This window comes from Pristiophorus japonicus, chromosome 26, assembly GCF_044704955.1.
Source record: "Pristiophorus japonicus isolate sPriJap1 chromosome 26, sPriJap1.hap1, whole genome shotgun sequence".
Classification (NCBI taxonomy): domain Eukaryota; kingdom Metazoa; phylum Chordata; class Chondrichthyes; family Pristiophoridae; genus Pristiophorus; species Pristiophorus japonicus.
Window position 1 is genome coordinate 382944 of NC_092002.1, and position 17057 is coordinate 400000.

At 51.4% G+C, this 17057-nt stretch overlaps 1 protein-coding gene across 1 annotated transcript in view; it reads right to left on the bottom strand.

The window, feature by feature from the left end:
* Positions 1–11580: 11580 nt before the first annotated feature.
* Positions 11581–17057, bottom strand: part of LOC139239019 (steroid hormone receptor ERR2) — a 5525-nt gene continuing 48 nt past the window's right edge. The window contains exons 1-2 of the mRNA XM_070867520.1: positions 16787–17057; positions 11581–12109 (exon numbers count right to left, since the gene is read on the bottom strand). The exon at positions 16787–17057 is cut by the window's right edge and continues 48 nt beyond it. Coding sequence (XP_070723621.1) covers positions 11865–12109; positions 16787–17057 — 516 coding nt within the window. The 3' untranslated portion in view covers positions 11581–11864. The remainder of the gene's footprint in view (positions 12110–16786) is intronic.

Sequence of the window (17057 nt, forward strand, 5' to 3'; positions counted from 1 at the left end):
TCCTCAGCCATAACGATTGGCGATGCTGGGAGCAGCCTCCTTGCAGTTGTGAGGATGGGTGAATTTCTGCCGAGGAGTATCTATATGGAATGTGCCTCAGAAGATTAACTGGATGGGGAGCCACATTAGGTTAGATTGGAAAATCAGGGCTGGTGTTCTCCACAAGATGGCGGTGGAGTTCACCAATGGAAGAAAGATCCGAGCCCCGAGAGGATTTGATTTTCCATTTACTGCGATGTGAGGCACTCATTCTCCTTTGGATTATCTGTAAATGGAAAGGATTGCAATCCAGAAAACTCCGGTGAGAATCAGCAAATCCGTGTCCTAAAAACAGCACGAGATTTAATTGGGATAATTTCACAGGAGCCCAGAGCTGTGGGGTTGGGAGACACAGCTAATGGACTACGTGCTGATTCTTTAACCCAACTCTATCCCGTCACCATAAAACAGCCCTAAAGAGGCGGCTCACAGAAGGCGCTCCCCCAACACCAGAAAAATTCACGGTATTGGCATTGCATTTTAGTTTCCCTTTACCTGGCCGTTCCCACAAGGTGCAGGTGCTGGAATCTCGTTCCCCATCCAGTTGTGTTCCAGGGCTACAAACCACACGTCATAAGTTCAAATCCCACCCGTGCAACTTGTCGATATATCCGATAGTTCGTGGGTCGGCACTGAATAAAATTACCACCGAAGCTGCCGGCTTGTCGTTAAAATGCCATGAATGCTCTTCAGGGACGGAACCTGCCCCCCCACCAACCACACTGGGCCTACACGTGACTCCTGTCCCACCCCTACCCACACTGGGCCTACACGTGACTCCCGTCCCACCCTGACCCACTCTGGGCCGACATGTGACTCCCGTCCCACCCCCACTCTGGGCCTACACGTGACTCCCGTCCCTCCCCCACTCTGGGCCTACACGTGACACCCGTCCCATCCCCACTCTGGGCCTACACATGACTCCCATCCCATCCCTACTTATTGTGGGCCTACACGTGACTCCCGTCCCACCCTGACCCACTCTGGGCCTACACGTGACTCCCGTCCCATCCCCACTCTGGGCCTACACTTGACTCACGTCCCACCCCCACTCTGGGCCTACACATGACTCCCGTCCCACCCCATCTCCACTCTGGGCCTACACGGGACTCCCGTCCCATCCCCACTCTGGGCCTACACGTGACTCCCGTCCCATCCCCACTCTGGGCCTACACGTGACTCACGTCCCACCCCCACTCTGGGCCTACACGTGACTCACGTCCCACCCCCACTCTGGGCCTACACATGACTCCCGTCCCACCCCAACCCACTCTGGGCCTACGCGTGACTCACGTCCCACCCTGACCCATTCTGGGCCTACACGTGAATCCCGTCCCATCCCCACTCTGGGCCTACACGTGACTCCCGTCCCACCCTGACCCATTCTGGGCCTATACGTGACTCTCGTCCCATCCCCACTCTGGGCCTACACATGACTCACGTCCTACCCCTAATCTGGGCCTACACATGACTCCCGTCCCACTCTGACCCACTCTGGGCCTACACATGACTCCCGTCCCACCCCCACTCTGGGCCTACACATGACTCCCGTCCCACCCTGACCCACTCTGGGCCTACACGTGACTCTCGTCCCATCCCCACTCTGGGCCTACACATGACTCCCGTCCCACCCCCACTCTGGGCCTACACATGACTCCCGTCCCACCCTGACCCACTCTGGGCCTACACATGACTCCCGTCCCACCCCCACTCTGGGCCTACACGTGACTCCCGTCCCACCCCCACTCTGGGCCTACACGTGACTCCCGTCCCACCCCCACTCTGGGCCTACACGTGACTCCAGGCTCACACTGCGTGGCTTCAAAAATGCCTGCATTGCAAAAACGCTTGCGGTCAGGGCGGCCCATCATCACCTTGTCGGGACAGCTGAGGTGGGCAGTCAATGCCTTGCCAGCGAAGCCCACAGCCCAACCCTGGAGTCCGCTTCAGCAAAGCTCTTCAAACACCTGCAGACCTTGTGCTGTGCACCAATTCGCTCACTGTCCAGCTCACACTCACAGAGCCTGAGTGCCACAAACCCGGCTCATTTATTTTCCCCTCATTGGCGCAAGAGCATCAAAGCAAATTGACAGATCATTAACCAGACTGACACTCCAGCCCAGTACCGAGGGAGCGCCGCACTGTCGGAGGGGCGGTACTGGGGGAGTGCCGTACTGTCGGAGGGGCGGTACTGAGGGAGAGCCGCACTGTCGGAGGGGCGGTACTGAGGGAGCGCCGCACTGTCGGAGGGGCAGTACTGAGGGAGCGCCGCACTGTCGGAGGGGCGGTACTGAGGGAGCGCCGCACTGTCGGAGGGGCAGTACCGAGGGAGCGCCGCACTGTCGGAGGGGCGGTACCGAGGGAGCGCCGCACTGTCGGAGGGGCGGTACTGAGGGAGCGCCGCACTGTCGGAGGGGCGGTACCGAAGGAGCGCCGCACTGTCGGAGGGGCGGTACCGAGGGAGCACCGCACTGTGGGAGGGGCGGTACCGAGGGAGCGCCGCACTGTGGGAGGGGCGGTACCGAGGGAGCGCCGCACTGTTGGAGGGGGCAGTATTTTAGATGAGACGTTAAAGCAAGGCCCCGTGTGTTCTCTGAGGCTGGATGTAAAAGATTTCCCGGAACTCAGAATGTGAAGGGTTAAAGCTGGGCTGGGAGGAAGTGGGCCAACACGGAACAAATGACAGCTTCTTAATGAAGTATGGGATGTAGATAATTAATTCTAATGGATTCAAAGGGAAGTTAATTAAATATTGAAATTAAAATATTACACTATTAGCTGATGATCAGTCTTGTATGGTCAGAAATAAATTAAACAGGGACCAAATCTCCAAGGGTTTACACACGTTACTGACTGGAGAACTGCGGGCCAGAGAAGGATCAGAAAAACTCTCTGATTTTCTCCAGTTTTCAAAACAGGATCAGCTGGTGTTCAATGTGCTGTTTCAGGAGTAGCTTTAGACCATGCGGTGTGTGTGCGTGTATCTATTGAAGGAAAGAGAGACTTGTCTTTATATAGCGCCTTTCACAACCACCGGACGTCCCAAAGCGCTTCACAGCCGATGAAGTACTTTTTGAAGTGTAGTCCCTGTTGTAATGTAGAAAACACGGCAGCCTATTTGTGCACAGCAAGCTCCCACAAACAGGTAATTGGCCCATCGTGTCTCTGCTATTTAGTGATCTTGATTGAAGGATAAATATTGACTGGACACCGGGGAAAATGCCCCTGCTCTTTGAAATAATGCCATGGGATCTTTTACATCCACCTCAGAGAGCAGACGGGGCCTCAGTTTAACGCCTCATCCAAAAGACAACATGTCTAACTATGCAGCACTACCTCAGTACAACACTGAATTGTTTTCCTAGATTTTTGTGCTTAAGTCTCTCATGTGGGACTTGAACTTACAACTTTTTGATGGAGAGAAGAGGGTGCTATCAATTGAGCCACATTTGACACTTAGCTATCTATTGCACTTTGTGTTGGTATCTCTGCCTCCCTGTCCGTGTATCTCTGCCCCCTGTCCGTGTACCTCTGCCCCCCCCTCTCCGTGTACCTCTGCCCCCCCCCCTCCGTGTACCTCTGCCCCCCCCCTCTCCGTGTACCTCTGCCCCCCCCTCTCCGTGTACCTCTGCCCCCCCCCCTGTCCGTGTATCTCTGCCCCCCCCTCTCCGTGTACCTCTGCCCCCCCCCCTCTCCGTGTACCTCTGCCCCCCCCCCGTCTCCGTGTACCTCTGCGCCCCCTCTCCGTGTATCTCTGCCCCTGTCCAGGAGGAGGCGACAGTCCGGGGTCGGCGAGAGGCCTATAAAGGCGGAGCTTGTGCAGCTACAGGGAGAAGGCAAAAAAGAAGTAGAAATAAATAGAAAGGTGACGTCACAACCAACGGGATAAGTGATTGGCTTGTGATTGGTGAGTAGTTTTACTTTTTTCTCTTCTATAACAGTGAGTAAACTTTAGCATTATTGTTGCCAATTTAAGTGTATCTAAGGGTTAAGTCATGGCAGGAGAGCTCGGTCACGTGATGTGCTCCTTCTGTACAATGTGGGAACTCAGGGACACTTCCGGTGTCCCTGACAACTACGTGTGCGGGAAGTGTATCCGCCTCCAGCTCCTGACGGTCCGCGTTGCAGAATTGGAGCTGAGGGTGGATTCACTCTGGAGCATCCACGATGCTGAGAATGACGTGAGTAGCACGTGTAGCGAGTTGGTCTTACCGCAGGTGAAGGGTCCACAGCCAGATAGGGAATGGAAGACCAGCAGGAAGAGCAGTGCAAGGAAGGTAATGCAGGGGTCCCCTGTGGTCATCCCCCTGCAAAACAGATACACTGCTTTGAGTACTGTTGAGGGGGATGACTCATCAGGGGAGGGCAGCAGCAGCCAAGTTCATGGCACCGTGGCTGGCTCTGCTGCACAGGAGGGCAGGAAAAAGAGTGGGAGAGCGATAGTAATAGGGCATTTGATTGTAAGGGGAATAGATAGGTGTTTCTGCGGCCGCAACCGAGACTCCAGGATGGTATGTTGCCTCCCTGGTGCAATGGTCAAGGAGTGGGTGCAGGACATTCTGAAAAGGGAGGGTGAACAGCCAGTTGTCGTGTTGCACATTGGTACCAACGATATAGGTAAAAAAAGGGATGAAGTCCTACGAGACGAATTTAAGGAGCTAGGAGCTAAATTAAAATGTAGAACCTCAAAAGTAGTAATCTCGGGATTGCTACCAGTGCCACGTGCTAGTCAGAGTAGGAATCGCACGATGGCTCAGATGAATACGTGTCTTGAACAGTGGTGCAGCAGGGAGGGATTCAAATTCCTGGGGCATTGGAACCGGTTCTGGGGGAGGTGGGACCATTACAAACCGGACGCTCTGCACCTGGGCAGGACCGGAACCAATGTCCTAGGGGGAGTGTTTGCTAGTGCTGTTGGGGAGGAGTTAGACTAATATGGCAGGGGGATGGGAACCAATGCAGGGAGACAGAGGGAAACAAAATGGAGACAAAAGCAAAAGACAGAAAGGAGATGAGTAAAAGTGGAGGGCAGAGAAACCCAAGGCAAAAAACAAAAAGGGCCACTGTACAGCAAAATTCTAAAGGGTCAAAGTGTAATAAAAAGACAAGCATGAAAGCTCGGTGCCTCAATGCGAGGAGTATTCGGAACCATAGAGAGGGCTCTGAGCTAGTTAGAGTGGGTGAGAGCTCAGATGAACAGGCACCCCAAGAAAGAATGCAAAAGGCAGGAGGCAAAAGAGCAGAGTAGCACTGGGGTAAGTGTAACCACAAGGTGATAGGAAGGGACAATATGTATGAATATAAAGGGGCTGCAGGAGGGGTCAAAACTAAAAATCATGGTTTAAAAACTAGTATTAAAACACTCTACCTAAACGCACGCAGCATTCGAAATAAAGTAAATGAGTTGACGGCAAAATCATTACAAATGGGTATGATTTGGTGGACATTACAGAAACGTGGTTGCAGGGGGGCCAAGACTGGGAATTAAACATACAGGGGTATCTGACAATTCGGAAAGATAGACAAGAAGGGAAAGTTGGTGGGGTAGCTCTGTTAATAAAGGATGATATCAGGGCAGTTGTGAGAGACGATATTGGCTCTAATGAACAAAATGTTGAATCATTGTGGGTGGAGATTAGAGATAGTAAGGGGAAAAAGTCACTGGTCGGCGTAGTTTATAGGCCCCCAAATAATAACTTCACGGTGGGGCGGGCAATAATCAAGGGAATAATGGAGGCATGTGAAAAAGGAACGGCAGTAATCATGGGGGATTTTAACCTACAAATCGATTGGTCAAATCAAATCGCACGGGGTAGCCTTGAGGAGGAATTCATAGAATGCATACGGGATTGTTTCTTAGAACAGTATGTTACAGAACCTACAAGGGAGCAAGCTATCTTAGATCTGGTCCTGGGTAATGAGACAGGAATAATAAACGATCTCCTAGTAAAAGATCCTCTAGAAATGAGTGATCACAGTATGGTTGAATTTGTAATACAGATTGAGGGTGAGGAAGTAGTGTCTCAAATGAGCGTACTATGCTTAAACAAAGGGGACTACATTGGGATGAGGGCAGAGTTGGCTAAAGTAGACTGGAAACACAGACTAAACGGTGGGATAATTGAGGAACAGTGGAGGACTTTTATAGTGCTCAACAAAAATATATTCCAGTGAAAAAGAAGGCCGGTAAGAGAAGGGATAACCAGCCGTGGATAACCAAGGAAATAAAGGAGAGTATCAAATTAAAAACCAATGCGTATAAGGTGGCCAAGGTTAGTGGGAAACTAGAAGATTGGGAAAATTTTAAACAACAGCAAAGAATGACTAAGAAAGCAATAAAGAAAGGAAAGATAGATTACGATAGTAAACTTGCGTAAAACATAAAAACAGATAGTAAAAGCTTTTACCGATATATAAAACGGAAAAGAGTGACTAAAGTAAATGTTGGTCCCTTCGAAGATGAGAAGGGGGATTTAATAATGGGAAATGTGGAAATGGCTGAGACCTGAAACAATTATTTTGCTTTGGTCTTCACAGTGGAAGACACAAAAACCATGCCAAAAATTGCTGGTCACGGGAATGTGGGAAGGGAGGACCTTGAGACAATCACTATCACTAGCGGGGTCGTGCTGGATAGGCTAATGGAACTCAAGGTAGACAAGTCCCCTGGTCTGGATGAAATGCATCCCAAGGTATTAAAAGAGATGGCGGAAGTTATAACAGGTGCATTCGTTATAATCTACCAAAATTTTCCGGACTCTGGATTGGACCAGCGGATTGGAAAGCAGCTAATGTAAAGCCTCTGTTTAAAAAAAGGCGGCAGACAAAAGGCAGGTAACTATAGGCCGGTTAGTTTAACATCTGTAGTGGGGAAAATGCTTGAAACTATCATTAAGGAAGAAATAGCGGGACATCTAGATAGGAATAGTGCAATCAAGCAGACGCAACATGGATTCATGAAGGGGAAATCATGTTTAACTAATTTACTGGAATTCTTTGAGGATATAACGAGCATGGTGGATAGAGGTGTACTGATGGATGTGGTGTATTTAGATTTCCAAAAGGCATTCGATAAGATGCCACACAAAAGGTTACTGCAGAAGATAGAGCTCCGCGGAGTCAGAGGAAATGTATTAGCATAGATCGAGAATTGGCTGGCTAACAGAAAGCAGAGAGTCGGGATAAATGGGTCCTTTTTGGGTTGGAAATCGGTGGTTAGTGGTGTGCCACAGGGATCGGTGCTGGGACCACAACTGTTTACTATATACATAGATGACCTGGAAGAGGGGACAGAGTGTAGTGTAACAAAATTTGCAGATGACACAAAGATTAGTGGGAAAGTGGGTTGTGTAGAGGACACAGAGAGGCTGCAAAGAGATTTAGATAGGTTAAGCGAATGGGTTAAGGTTTGGCAGATGGAATACAATGTTGGAAAATGTGAGGTCATCCACCTTGGGAAAAAAAAACAGTAAAAGGGAATATTATTTGAATGGGGAGAAATTACAACATGCTGAGGTGCAGAGGGACCTGGGGGTCCTTGTGCATGAAACTCTTTTTGGAAATCAGCTTTTACTAAGATTTGAACTCGGATCGCTGGATTCAAAGTCCACCAACGGTAAACCTACTGCACCTGGTATTCCGAGGTGGTCTCCTATCCAAGGAATAACCAGGGCTGACTCTGCTTAGCTTCCAAGATCAGACAAGATTGGGCATTTTCAGACTAGTGTGGCCGTAGCTATGAAACTCTTTTTGGACCAAACCACCGTCCCTCAGTTAACAGTCCGTTGATAAATGAACGTGCTCCTGATTACGTAGCCATGAATTCCAAAATGTTAGTTTGCAGGTGCAGCAGGTAATCAGGAAGGCGAGAGGAATGTTGGCCTTCATTGCGAGAGGGATGGAATACAAAAGCAGGGAGGTCCTGCTCCAACTGTACAGGGCCAATGCCGCACCTGGAGTACTGCGTGCAGTTTTGGTCACCTTACTTAAGGAAGGATATACTAGCTTTGGAGGGGGTACAAAGACGATTCACTAGGCTGATTCCGGAGATGAGAGGGTTACCTTATGATGATAGATTGAGTAGACTGGGTCTTTACTCGCTGGAGTTCAGAAGGATGAGGGGTGATCTTATAGAAACATTTAAAATAATGAAAGGGATAGACAAGATAGAGGCAGAGGGGTTGTTTCCACTGGTCGGGGAGACTAGAACTAGGGGGCACAGCCTCAAAATACGGGGGAGCCAATTTAAAACCGAGTTGAGAAGGAATTTCTTCTCCCAGAGGGTTGTGAATCTGTGGAATTCTCTGCCCAAGGAAGCAGTTGAGGCTAGCTCATTGAATGTATTCAAATCACAGATAGATAGATTTTTAACCAATAGGGGAATTAAGGGTTATGGGGAGCAGGCGGGTAAGTGGAGCTGAGTCCACGGCCAGATCAGCCATGATCTTGTTGAATGGCGGAGCAGGCTCGAGGGGCTAGATGGCCTACTCCTGTTCTTATGTTCTGTCCCTGTATCTCTGCCCCCCCCTCTCCGTGTATCTCTGCCCCCCCCCCTCTCCGTGTATCTCTGCCCCCCTCTCTCCGTGTATCTCTGCCCCCCCCCGTGTATCTCTGCCCCCCCTCTCCGTGTATCTCTGCCCCCCCCTCTCCGTGTATCTCTGCCCCCCCCCTCCGTGTATCTCTGCCCCCCCCCTCTCCGTGTATCTCTGCCCCCCCCTCCGTGTATCTCTGCCCCCCCCTCTCCGTGTATCTCTGCCCCCCCTCTCCGTGTATCTCTGCCCCCCCTCTCCGTGTATCTCTGCCCCCCCCTCTCCGTGTACGTCTGCCCCCCCCTCTCCATGTATCTCTGGCCCCCCCCCCCTCTCCGTGTACCTCTGCCCCCCCCTCTCCATGTACCTCTGCCCCCCCCTCCGTGTACCTCTGCCCCCCCCCTCTCTCCGTGTACCTCTGCCCCCCCACTCCGTGTATCTCTGCCCCCCCCTCTCCGTGTATCTCTGCCCCCCCTCTCCGTGTACGTCTGCGCCCCCCCCCCCTCTCCGTGTATCTCTCTCCCTGTCAGAGAGCTGCTGGTTGTGTCACTAACCCGGGGGAACCAGCATCTTCAGCAGAGGAGAAAAAAATTAGAAGAAGAGCAGAAAGGAGATGAGCCGAGTTATTGGTGCCGAGTCTTGCCGGCCCAGCCCAGGCTGCAAACTGCACGACTCGGGGCTGGTGAAAGCTGAGGAAATTTGCAATGAATCCCGCTTTCTGCTGTGCCGGACTCATTCTGCATCTGAACTATGGGATAAACTGTAAAACCCTTGTTTTAAGTAGAGAATTCTGACAAAGGATCATTGACCTGAAACGTGAACTCTCACTCCACAGACACTGAGTATCTCCAGCATTTCTGTTTTATTTCCGATTTCCAATATCCGTAGCATTTTGCTTTTGTCTCTATCCCCTGGCTCTGAAACCTTCCCAAACTCTGCAAATCTTCTCTCACTCGCAGTCTGCGTGCCGCAATTCCAGAAAACGTTCCCATCCCTCTTGGTGTGTCGCACTGGGGTGAGTGAAGCGACTCTCTACATGATACACAACGATTCCCCTCGGCCTTACTCTGCAGTAGCACTTTGATAGCAGACTCCCCACTGCCCCGTGTATATCCCAAGTGTCTGAATAGTGTTCTTGGTCACTGTGACCATGATAAACTACCCCTCCTCGTCCTCCTCGCCCTGTCTGCAGCCTTTGACACGTTGACCGCTCCATCCTCCTCCAACGCCTCTCCACCATCGTCCAGCTGGGTGGGACTGCACTCGCCTAGTTCCATTCTTATCCATCTAATCGTAGCCCGAGAATCACCTGCAACGGCTTCTCTTCCCGCCCCTGCATCGTTACCTCTGGTGTCCCCCAAGGATCTATCCTTGGCCCCTCCTATCTCTCATCTACATGTTGCCCCTTGGTGACATCATCCGAAAACACAGCGTCAGTTTCCACATGTAGCTGACAACACCCAGCTCTACCTCACCACCACTTCCCTGGACCCCTCCACTGCTTCTGGTTTGTCACACTGCTTGCCTGACACCCAATAATGGTCGCGCGGAAGTTTTCTCCAACCAGATATTGGGAAGACCTGAAGCCACTGACTTTGGTCCCTGACTCAAACTCTGTTCCCTGACTACCATTTCCATGGCAACTGTCTGAGGCTGAACTGGACATTTGCAACCTTGGTGTTGGTCTGACCTTGAGATGTTTCTGACCACACACCACCAAGACCACCTGTTTCCACCTCTGCAACATCTCCCGCCTCCGGCCCTGCCTGACCTAATCCGCTGCCGAACCCTCATCCATTACCGCTAGACTCGACTATTCCAGCACTCTCCTGGCTGGCCTCCCAACCTCCACCCTCCATCCAAAACTCTGCTGCTCGAACTTGCTCCGTCTCTTTCACCATCACCCCGGGGCTGGCTGACACCTCTCACGTCGGGGCCATGAAAGGAGCGGCAAGCGGCGGCCATGGACAGCGTAGCAACGTACCGCGGCAAGGTACAGCGCGAGCTGGTGCAGGAGGGCGACGGCAGCTAAGAGTGACATCATCAAGGTCCAGGTCGGTGATTGGAGCGTGGTCAGATACAGCAGGAGCAGCGAGGTCGGGGCGAAGGAACGGCGGGAGATTGTAGCGGGACGTGATCGGGGCCCAGGAGAGGCGTGAGTTCGGGGCCAGAAGAGCCCAGGGGCAGCACGGACCAGCCCACACTGCGATATGTGGGCGCACTGGGTCCGTGCAGCAGAGCTGGTCTCCAGACGTCCTGGTTAACCCTTGCCATTGGACCAAGACCTCGCTCTGTCAAGCCCATGTGGTGGCTGGTGTGCAACGGTCACCCCACGTTAAACAATCCACCCACAGGCATCTTCCACCCTTCAGGATATAGTTCGGGATCCGGAATATTAGGTCCTTCACTGAAACACCTGTGAACTCATCACTTTTTGCCGGAAGCAAGTCAATCCTCGCTACGAGGGACTGCCTGAGATGCTGATGCTCGCTGATTGTCATTGGCTCCATTTTAAAACCCTCTTCCTCGTTTTCAAATCCTTCCATGGCCTTGCCCCTCCCTGTCTTTGTAACCTCCTCCAGCCCCCCATCCCTCCCCAACAGATCTCGGTGCTCCTCCAATTCCATTCTTTGATTCTAATCGCTCTACCATCGGTGGCCGTGCCTCCAGCTGCCTGGGCCCCAAGCTCTGGAACTCCCTCCCTAAACCTCTCCACCTCTCCACCAAGGTTCCCTCCGAGCACGCGCCAAACCTTGAATGTGCCGCAGAGCTCGTTAAAGGGACCATGCACCCAAATTTAAAATGGAGAAACAACACTGCTCTCTGCCTCTCTCTGCTTTTAAGGTGCTCCTTAAACTGGCCAGTAATAGTGAGATAAGAACGCGGTTACATCTTCAAACTCTAACCAGAGTCTCTCTGTTCTTTCATTTATTTTTATTTTGTCTTTTCATCATTTGTAAATAAACCTTTCGATTCTTGAAAAAAAATCTATTTTATTGAAGTGTCGCCATATCGTGGCGTTTGTAGAAGTTGCAGAACCAGCGGTTTCTAATTTACCAGATGTCCCGAATTTGGTCGCCAGCAAACTGACCCGGCGACCCGGGAATGGGCAGCCAACTGCTGATACTTTCGGCAGATGGGATGCACAGACCCCCTCCCGTACATTAACACACCATCAATGCATTTCCCAGCCAGGGGACCAGGCTCCACAGCTGGATTGGGCTCAGTTAGTTCCAGTTCACATCTGGCCAGCGGGTACCGGTGGGAGGGGGTTGCAGCGATCCTCCAGCCCAGCGGTCAGACTTTCGCCTCCAGCATCTCGAGGAACAGTTTGTGCATTGGTACCTTGCCCTCAGCCCTGACCCGGCGGAAGCACTGCACGGCCTTGTTTGCTGTCTGACGGAGAAGTGGTAAAGTCATCAACAATCTGCCCCCGCGGTGAGCATCCTCCGAGTGCTGGCTCTTCTCGTATTCCTGCAGAGCCTCGTGCAGCGCGTCCTGCAGCTTCTGAATGGCCTCCACATTCTCAATGTTCATCGAATCTGTGACCAATAAAGGCAAACCTGATTTTAACCCTGCTCACACTTTCCCCACTCCGCTCAGTGCGGGTCGGCACAGCGGCATTCACTCACCTCTGGGCCAGAGGTTAGAAACATAGAAACATAGAAAATAGGTGCAGGAGTAGGCCATTCGGCCCTTCTAGCCTGCACCGCCATTCAATGAGTTCATGGCTGAACATTCAACTTCAGTACCCCATTCCTGCTTTCTCGCCATAGCCGTTGATCCCCTAGTAGTAAGGACCTCATCTAACTCCTTTTTGAATATATTTAGTGAATTGGCCTCAACAACTTTCTGTGGTAGAGAATTCCACAGGTTCACCACTCTCTGGGTGAAGAAGTTCCTCCGCATCTCGGTCCTAAATGGCTTACCCCTTATCCTTAGACTGTGACCTCTTTGCACCTCCCCTTTTCCTAATCTGTCACCATTCAGATAATAGTCTGTCTCTCTGTTTTTACCACCAAAGTGGATAACCTCACATTTATCCACATTATACTTCATCTGCCATGCATTTGCCCACTCACCTAACCTATCCAAGTCGCTCTGCAGCCTCACAGCATCCTCCTCGCAGCTCACACTGCCACCCAACTTAGTGTCATCCGCAAATTTGGAGATACTGCATTTAATCCCCTCATCTAAATCATTAATGTACAGTGTAAACAGCTGGGGCCCCAGCACAGAACCTTGCGGTACCCCACTAGTCACTGCCTGCCATTCTGAAAAGTACCCATTTACTCCTACTCTTTGCTTCCTGTCTGACAACCAGTTCTCAATCCATGTCAGTACACTACCCCCAATCCCATGTGCTCTAACTTTGCACATCAATCTCTTGTGTGCGACCTTGTCGAACGCCTTCTGAAAGTCCAAATATACCACAACAACTGGTTCTCCCTTATCCACTCTACTGGAAACATCCTCAAAAAATTCCAGAAGATTTGTCAAGCATGATTTCCCTTTCACAAATCCATGCTGACTTGGACCTATCATGTCACCTCTTTCCAAATGCACTGCTATGACATCCTTAATAATTGATTCCATCATTTTACCCACTACCGATGTCAGGCTGACCGGTCTATAATTCCCTGTTTTCTCTCTCCCTCCTTTTTTAAAAAGTGGGGTTACATTGGCTACCCTCCACTCCATAGGAACTGATCCAGAGTCAATGGAATGTTGGAAAATGACTGTCAACGCATCCACTATTTCCAAGGCCACCTCCTTAAGTACTCTGGGATGCAGTCCATCAGGCCCTGGGGATTTATCGGCCTTCAATCCCATCAATTTCCCCAACACAATTTCCCGGCTAATAAGGATTTCCCTCAGTTCCTCCTCCTTACTAGACCCCCCGACCCCTTTTATAACCGGAAGGTTGTTCGTGTCCTCCTTCGTGAATACCGAACCAAAGTACTTGTTCAATTGGTCCGCCATTTCTTTGTTCCCCGTTATGACTTCCCCTGATTCTGACTGCAGGGGACCTACGTTTGTCTTTACTAACCTTTTTCTCTTTACATATCTATAGAAACTTTTGCAATCCGTCTTAATGTTCCCTGCAAGCTTCTTCTCATACTCCATTTTCCCTGCCCTAATCAAACCCTTTGTCCTCCTCTGCTGAGTTCTAAATTTCTCCCAGTCCCCAGGTTCGCTGCTATTTCTGGCCAATTTGTATGCCACTTCCTTGGCTTAAATACTATCCCTGATTTCCCTTGATAGCCACAGTTGAGCCACCTTCCCTTTTTTATTTTTATGCCAGACAGGAATGTACAATTGTTGTAGTTCATCCATGCGGTCTCTAAATGTCTGCCATTGCCCATCCACAGTCAACCCCTTAAGTATCATTCGCCAATCCATCCCAGCCAATTCACGCCTCATACCTTCAAAGTTAGCCTTCTTTAAGTTCTGGACCATGGTCTCTGAATTAACTGTTTCATTCTCCATCCCAATGCAGAATTCCACCATATTATGGTCACTCTTCCCCAAGGGGCCTCGCACAACGAGATTGCTAATTAATCCTCTCTCATTACATAACACCCAGTCTAAGATGGCCTCCCCCCTAGTTGGTTCCTCGACATATTGGTCTAAAAAACCATCCCTTATGCACTCCAGGAAATCCTCCTCCACCATATTGCTTCCAGTTTGGTTAGCCCAATCTATGTGCATATTAAAGTCACCCATTATAACTGCTGCACCTTTATTGCACACACCCCTAATTTCATGTTTGATGCCCTCCCCAACATCACTACTACTGTTTGGAGGTGTGTGTGTGTGGGTGTGTGTGTGTGTGTGTGTGTGTGTGGGGGGGTGTGTGTGTGGGGGTGTGGGGGTTGAAGGTTCGCCCCATATCAGGCCTTAACCAGGAGTCCAATACTGTACCGAGGGTCTGCTGCATTGTTAGAGCTGCTGCCCTGGAGTCACCGTTAACATCTAACAGTGCGAGGGTGTGTGTGGGGGTGTGTGTGTGTGTGTGGGGGGTGTGTGTGGTGGGGGGGGGTGTGTGTGGTGGGGGGGGTTTGTGGGGGGGGTGTGTGTGTGTGTGTGTGTGAGTGTATGGGGGGGTGTGGGTGTGTGGGGTGTGTGTGTGTGTGTGGGGGGTGTGTGTGTGTGGGGGGGGGGTGTGTGGGGGGGGGGGGGTTTGTGGGGGGGGTGTGTGTGTGTGGGGGGGGGGGTGTGTGTGTGGGTATATGGGGGAGTGTGTGTGTGGGTGTGTGTGTGTGTGTGTGTGTGTGTGGGTGTATGGGGGGGGTGTGTGTGTGGGTGTGTGGGTGTGTGTGTGTGTAGGTGGGGGGGGTGTGTGTGTGGGTGTGTGTGTGTGTGGGTGTGTGTGTGTGTGGGTGTGTGTGTGTGTGTGTGTGTGTGTGTGGGGGTGTGTGTGTGTGTGTGGGGGGGATGTGTGTGGGTGGGGGGCTGTGTGTGTGTGTGGGGGGGGGTGTGTGTGGGGGTGGTGTGTGTGGGGGAGGGTGGGTGTGTGTGTGGGGGAGGGTGGGTGTGTGTGGGGGAGGGTGGGTGTGTGTGTGGGGGGAGGGTGGGTGTGTATGTGGGGGGAGGGTGGGTGTGTATGTGGGGGTGGTGGGTGTGTGTGTGGGGGGGATGTGTGTGTGGGGGGGGGTGGGTGTGTGTAGGGGGGGGTGTGCGTGTGTGTGGGTGGGGGGGTGGGTGTGAGTGGTGGGGGGGGGGGAGTGTGTGAGAGCGAGTATGCGAGTATAGAATGCCTCTGTTGATCCCCTTTACCCATAGACCGATATATCAAACACTGGGAGACGGCGGGGTGCTGGTGGGAAAGCCTCGTGTACAGGAATATCCAAACCACTGCTCGAGGCCAAGGGACCCAGCAATCGGTCCTGTTCAGTCATTGCATTGTCCTGCGTGAATCTTGTGGGCTGGGAGGGTTAGAGAGGGCTATTCTTGTTGTTTCACTAGTGGCTTAGAGTCAGGAACAGGAGAGAACACTTGGAGTTAATGTTCAAATAAATGAATATAACACCGATTGGGAGAGAAATGGGGAGAGGGAGCTGAGTACAAATACCATTGGGGGAGAGACACGGGTCATCCCTCACCCTCCCCTCCCTCACCCTCCCCTCCCCTCCCTCACCCTCCCCTCCGTTACACTGCCACCCCTCTCTCTCTCTCTCCCTTACTCTCCACCCCCCCCCCCCTTCTCCCTTACTCTCCGTTTCCCCTCTCTCGCACTACTCTTTCCTGCTTCTGTCTCTGCCCTTTTTTTAATTATTTGCACCAATGAAAAGTTACAATGGTGCGTCAATCAATTAGATTGATGAACTCTTAATTGCAAAATCAATTTCTGTTCTTGCCCGACCCCCTTTCCCAATTCTTTCCCGAGGGAACAATTTCCCTATAATGCCCTTAACGTCTATTATACCCAGCCAGGCCGGCAATCTCTCTCGCCTTCACTGACTGTATATCATTATTCTGGACCATTGGAGACACTGACATCACAGACCAGACAGCTGCACTTTGAATAGAGTCTGTCGATAGAATAGGTCATGTCTCTCGCTCAGGAAGTGACAGATGTCAATAACTTTATCGGTCATCAGCTTCGTTTTAGCAAACAATTTAAAGAGTTGTGTTGTGTGCTTTGTGACTGTGTCGAGGTCTCAGTTGGTGCATTACATCCCTATGAGATCGTCCTTTTGTAATTAACAGGCGCCACACCAACTCTTTCAGTTAACCACAGAGAGAATATGTCCTTGACAAAGGACCGATATTGTAAAGGGAAGGACGAAAAGACCAGGTACTCGCGGAAAGAAGCATGATCAAACTCGCAGTTATAACCCCCCTAACCCCACCCCCAGTATAGGGGTCCCAGTTATAACCCCGATAACCCCACCCCCAGTATAAGGGTTCCAGTTATAACCCCCATAACCCCACTCCCAGTATAAGGGTCCCAGTTATAACCCCCCTAACCCCACCCACAGTATAGGGGTCCCAGTTATAACCCAGATAACCCCACCCCCAGTATAAGGGTCCCAGTTATAACCCCCCTAACCTCACCCCCAGTATAAGGGTCCCAGTTATAACCCCCCTAACCCCACCCCCAGTATAGGGTCCCAGTTATAACTCTCGCTGAACCCTCAGTAGGTACACACGGAGGAACAACTCTGTTTACTCGAAGTGTGGACTGAGAGTGTGAGAGACGAGGGTGATTGTACCTGAGTTAGCGAGGGCCATGGCTTTCAGTGTCACAAACTCTTCCTTGTCCAGTCGAAGCTTGCGGTACTTTTTGATGAGTTGCAGGAGTGTGCAGTACACGTCGAGGAGCCCAGCCATGCGACATTGCTCCCGGTCCATGATTAAATCGTCCGCATACACCAATCCTTCGTCGTAGGGCAGTGAGCGGAACACAAGACCCAGGGTCAGCACCTCCATCCAGGCACTCTGCAGGAGGCCCATCTGATCTCCCAGAGACAGTGTGCAGAAGCC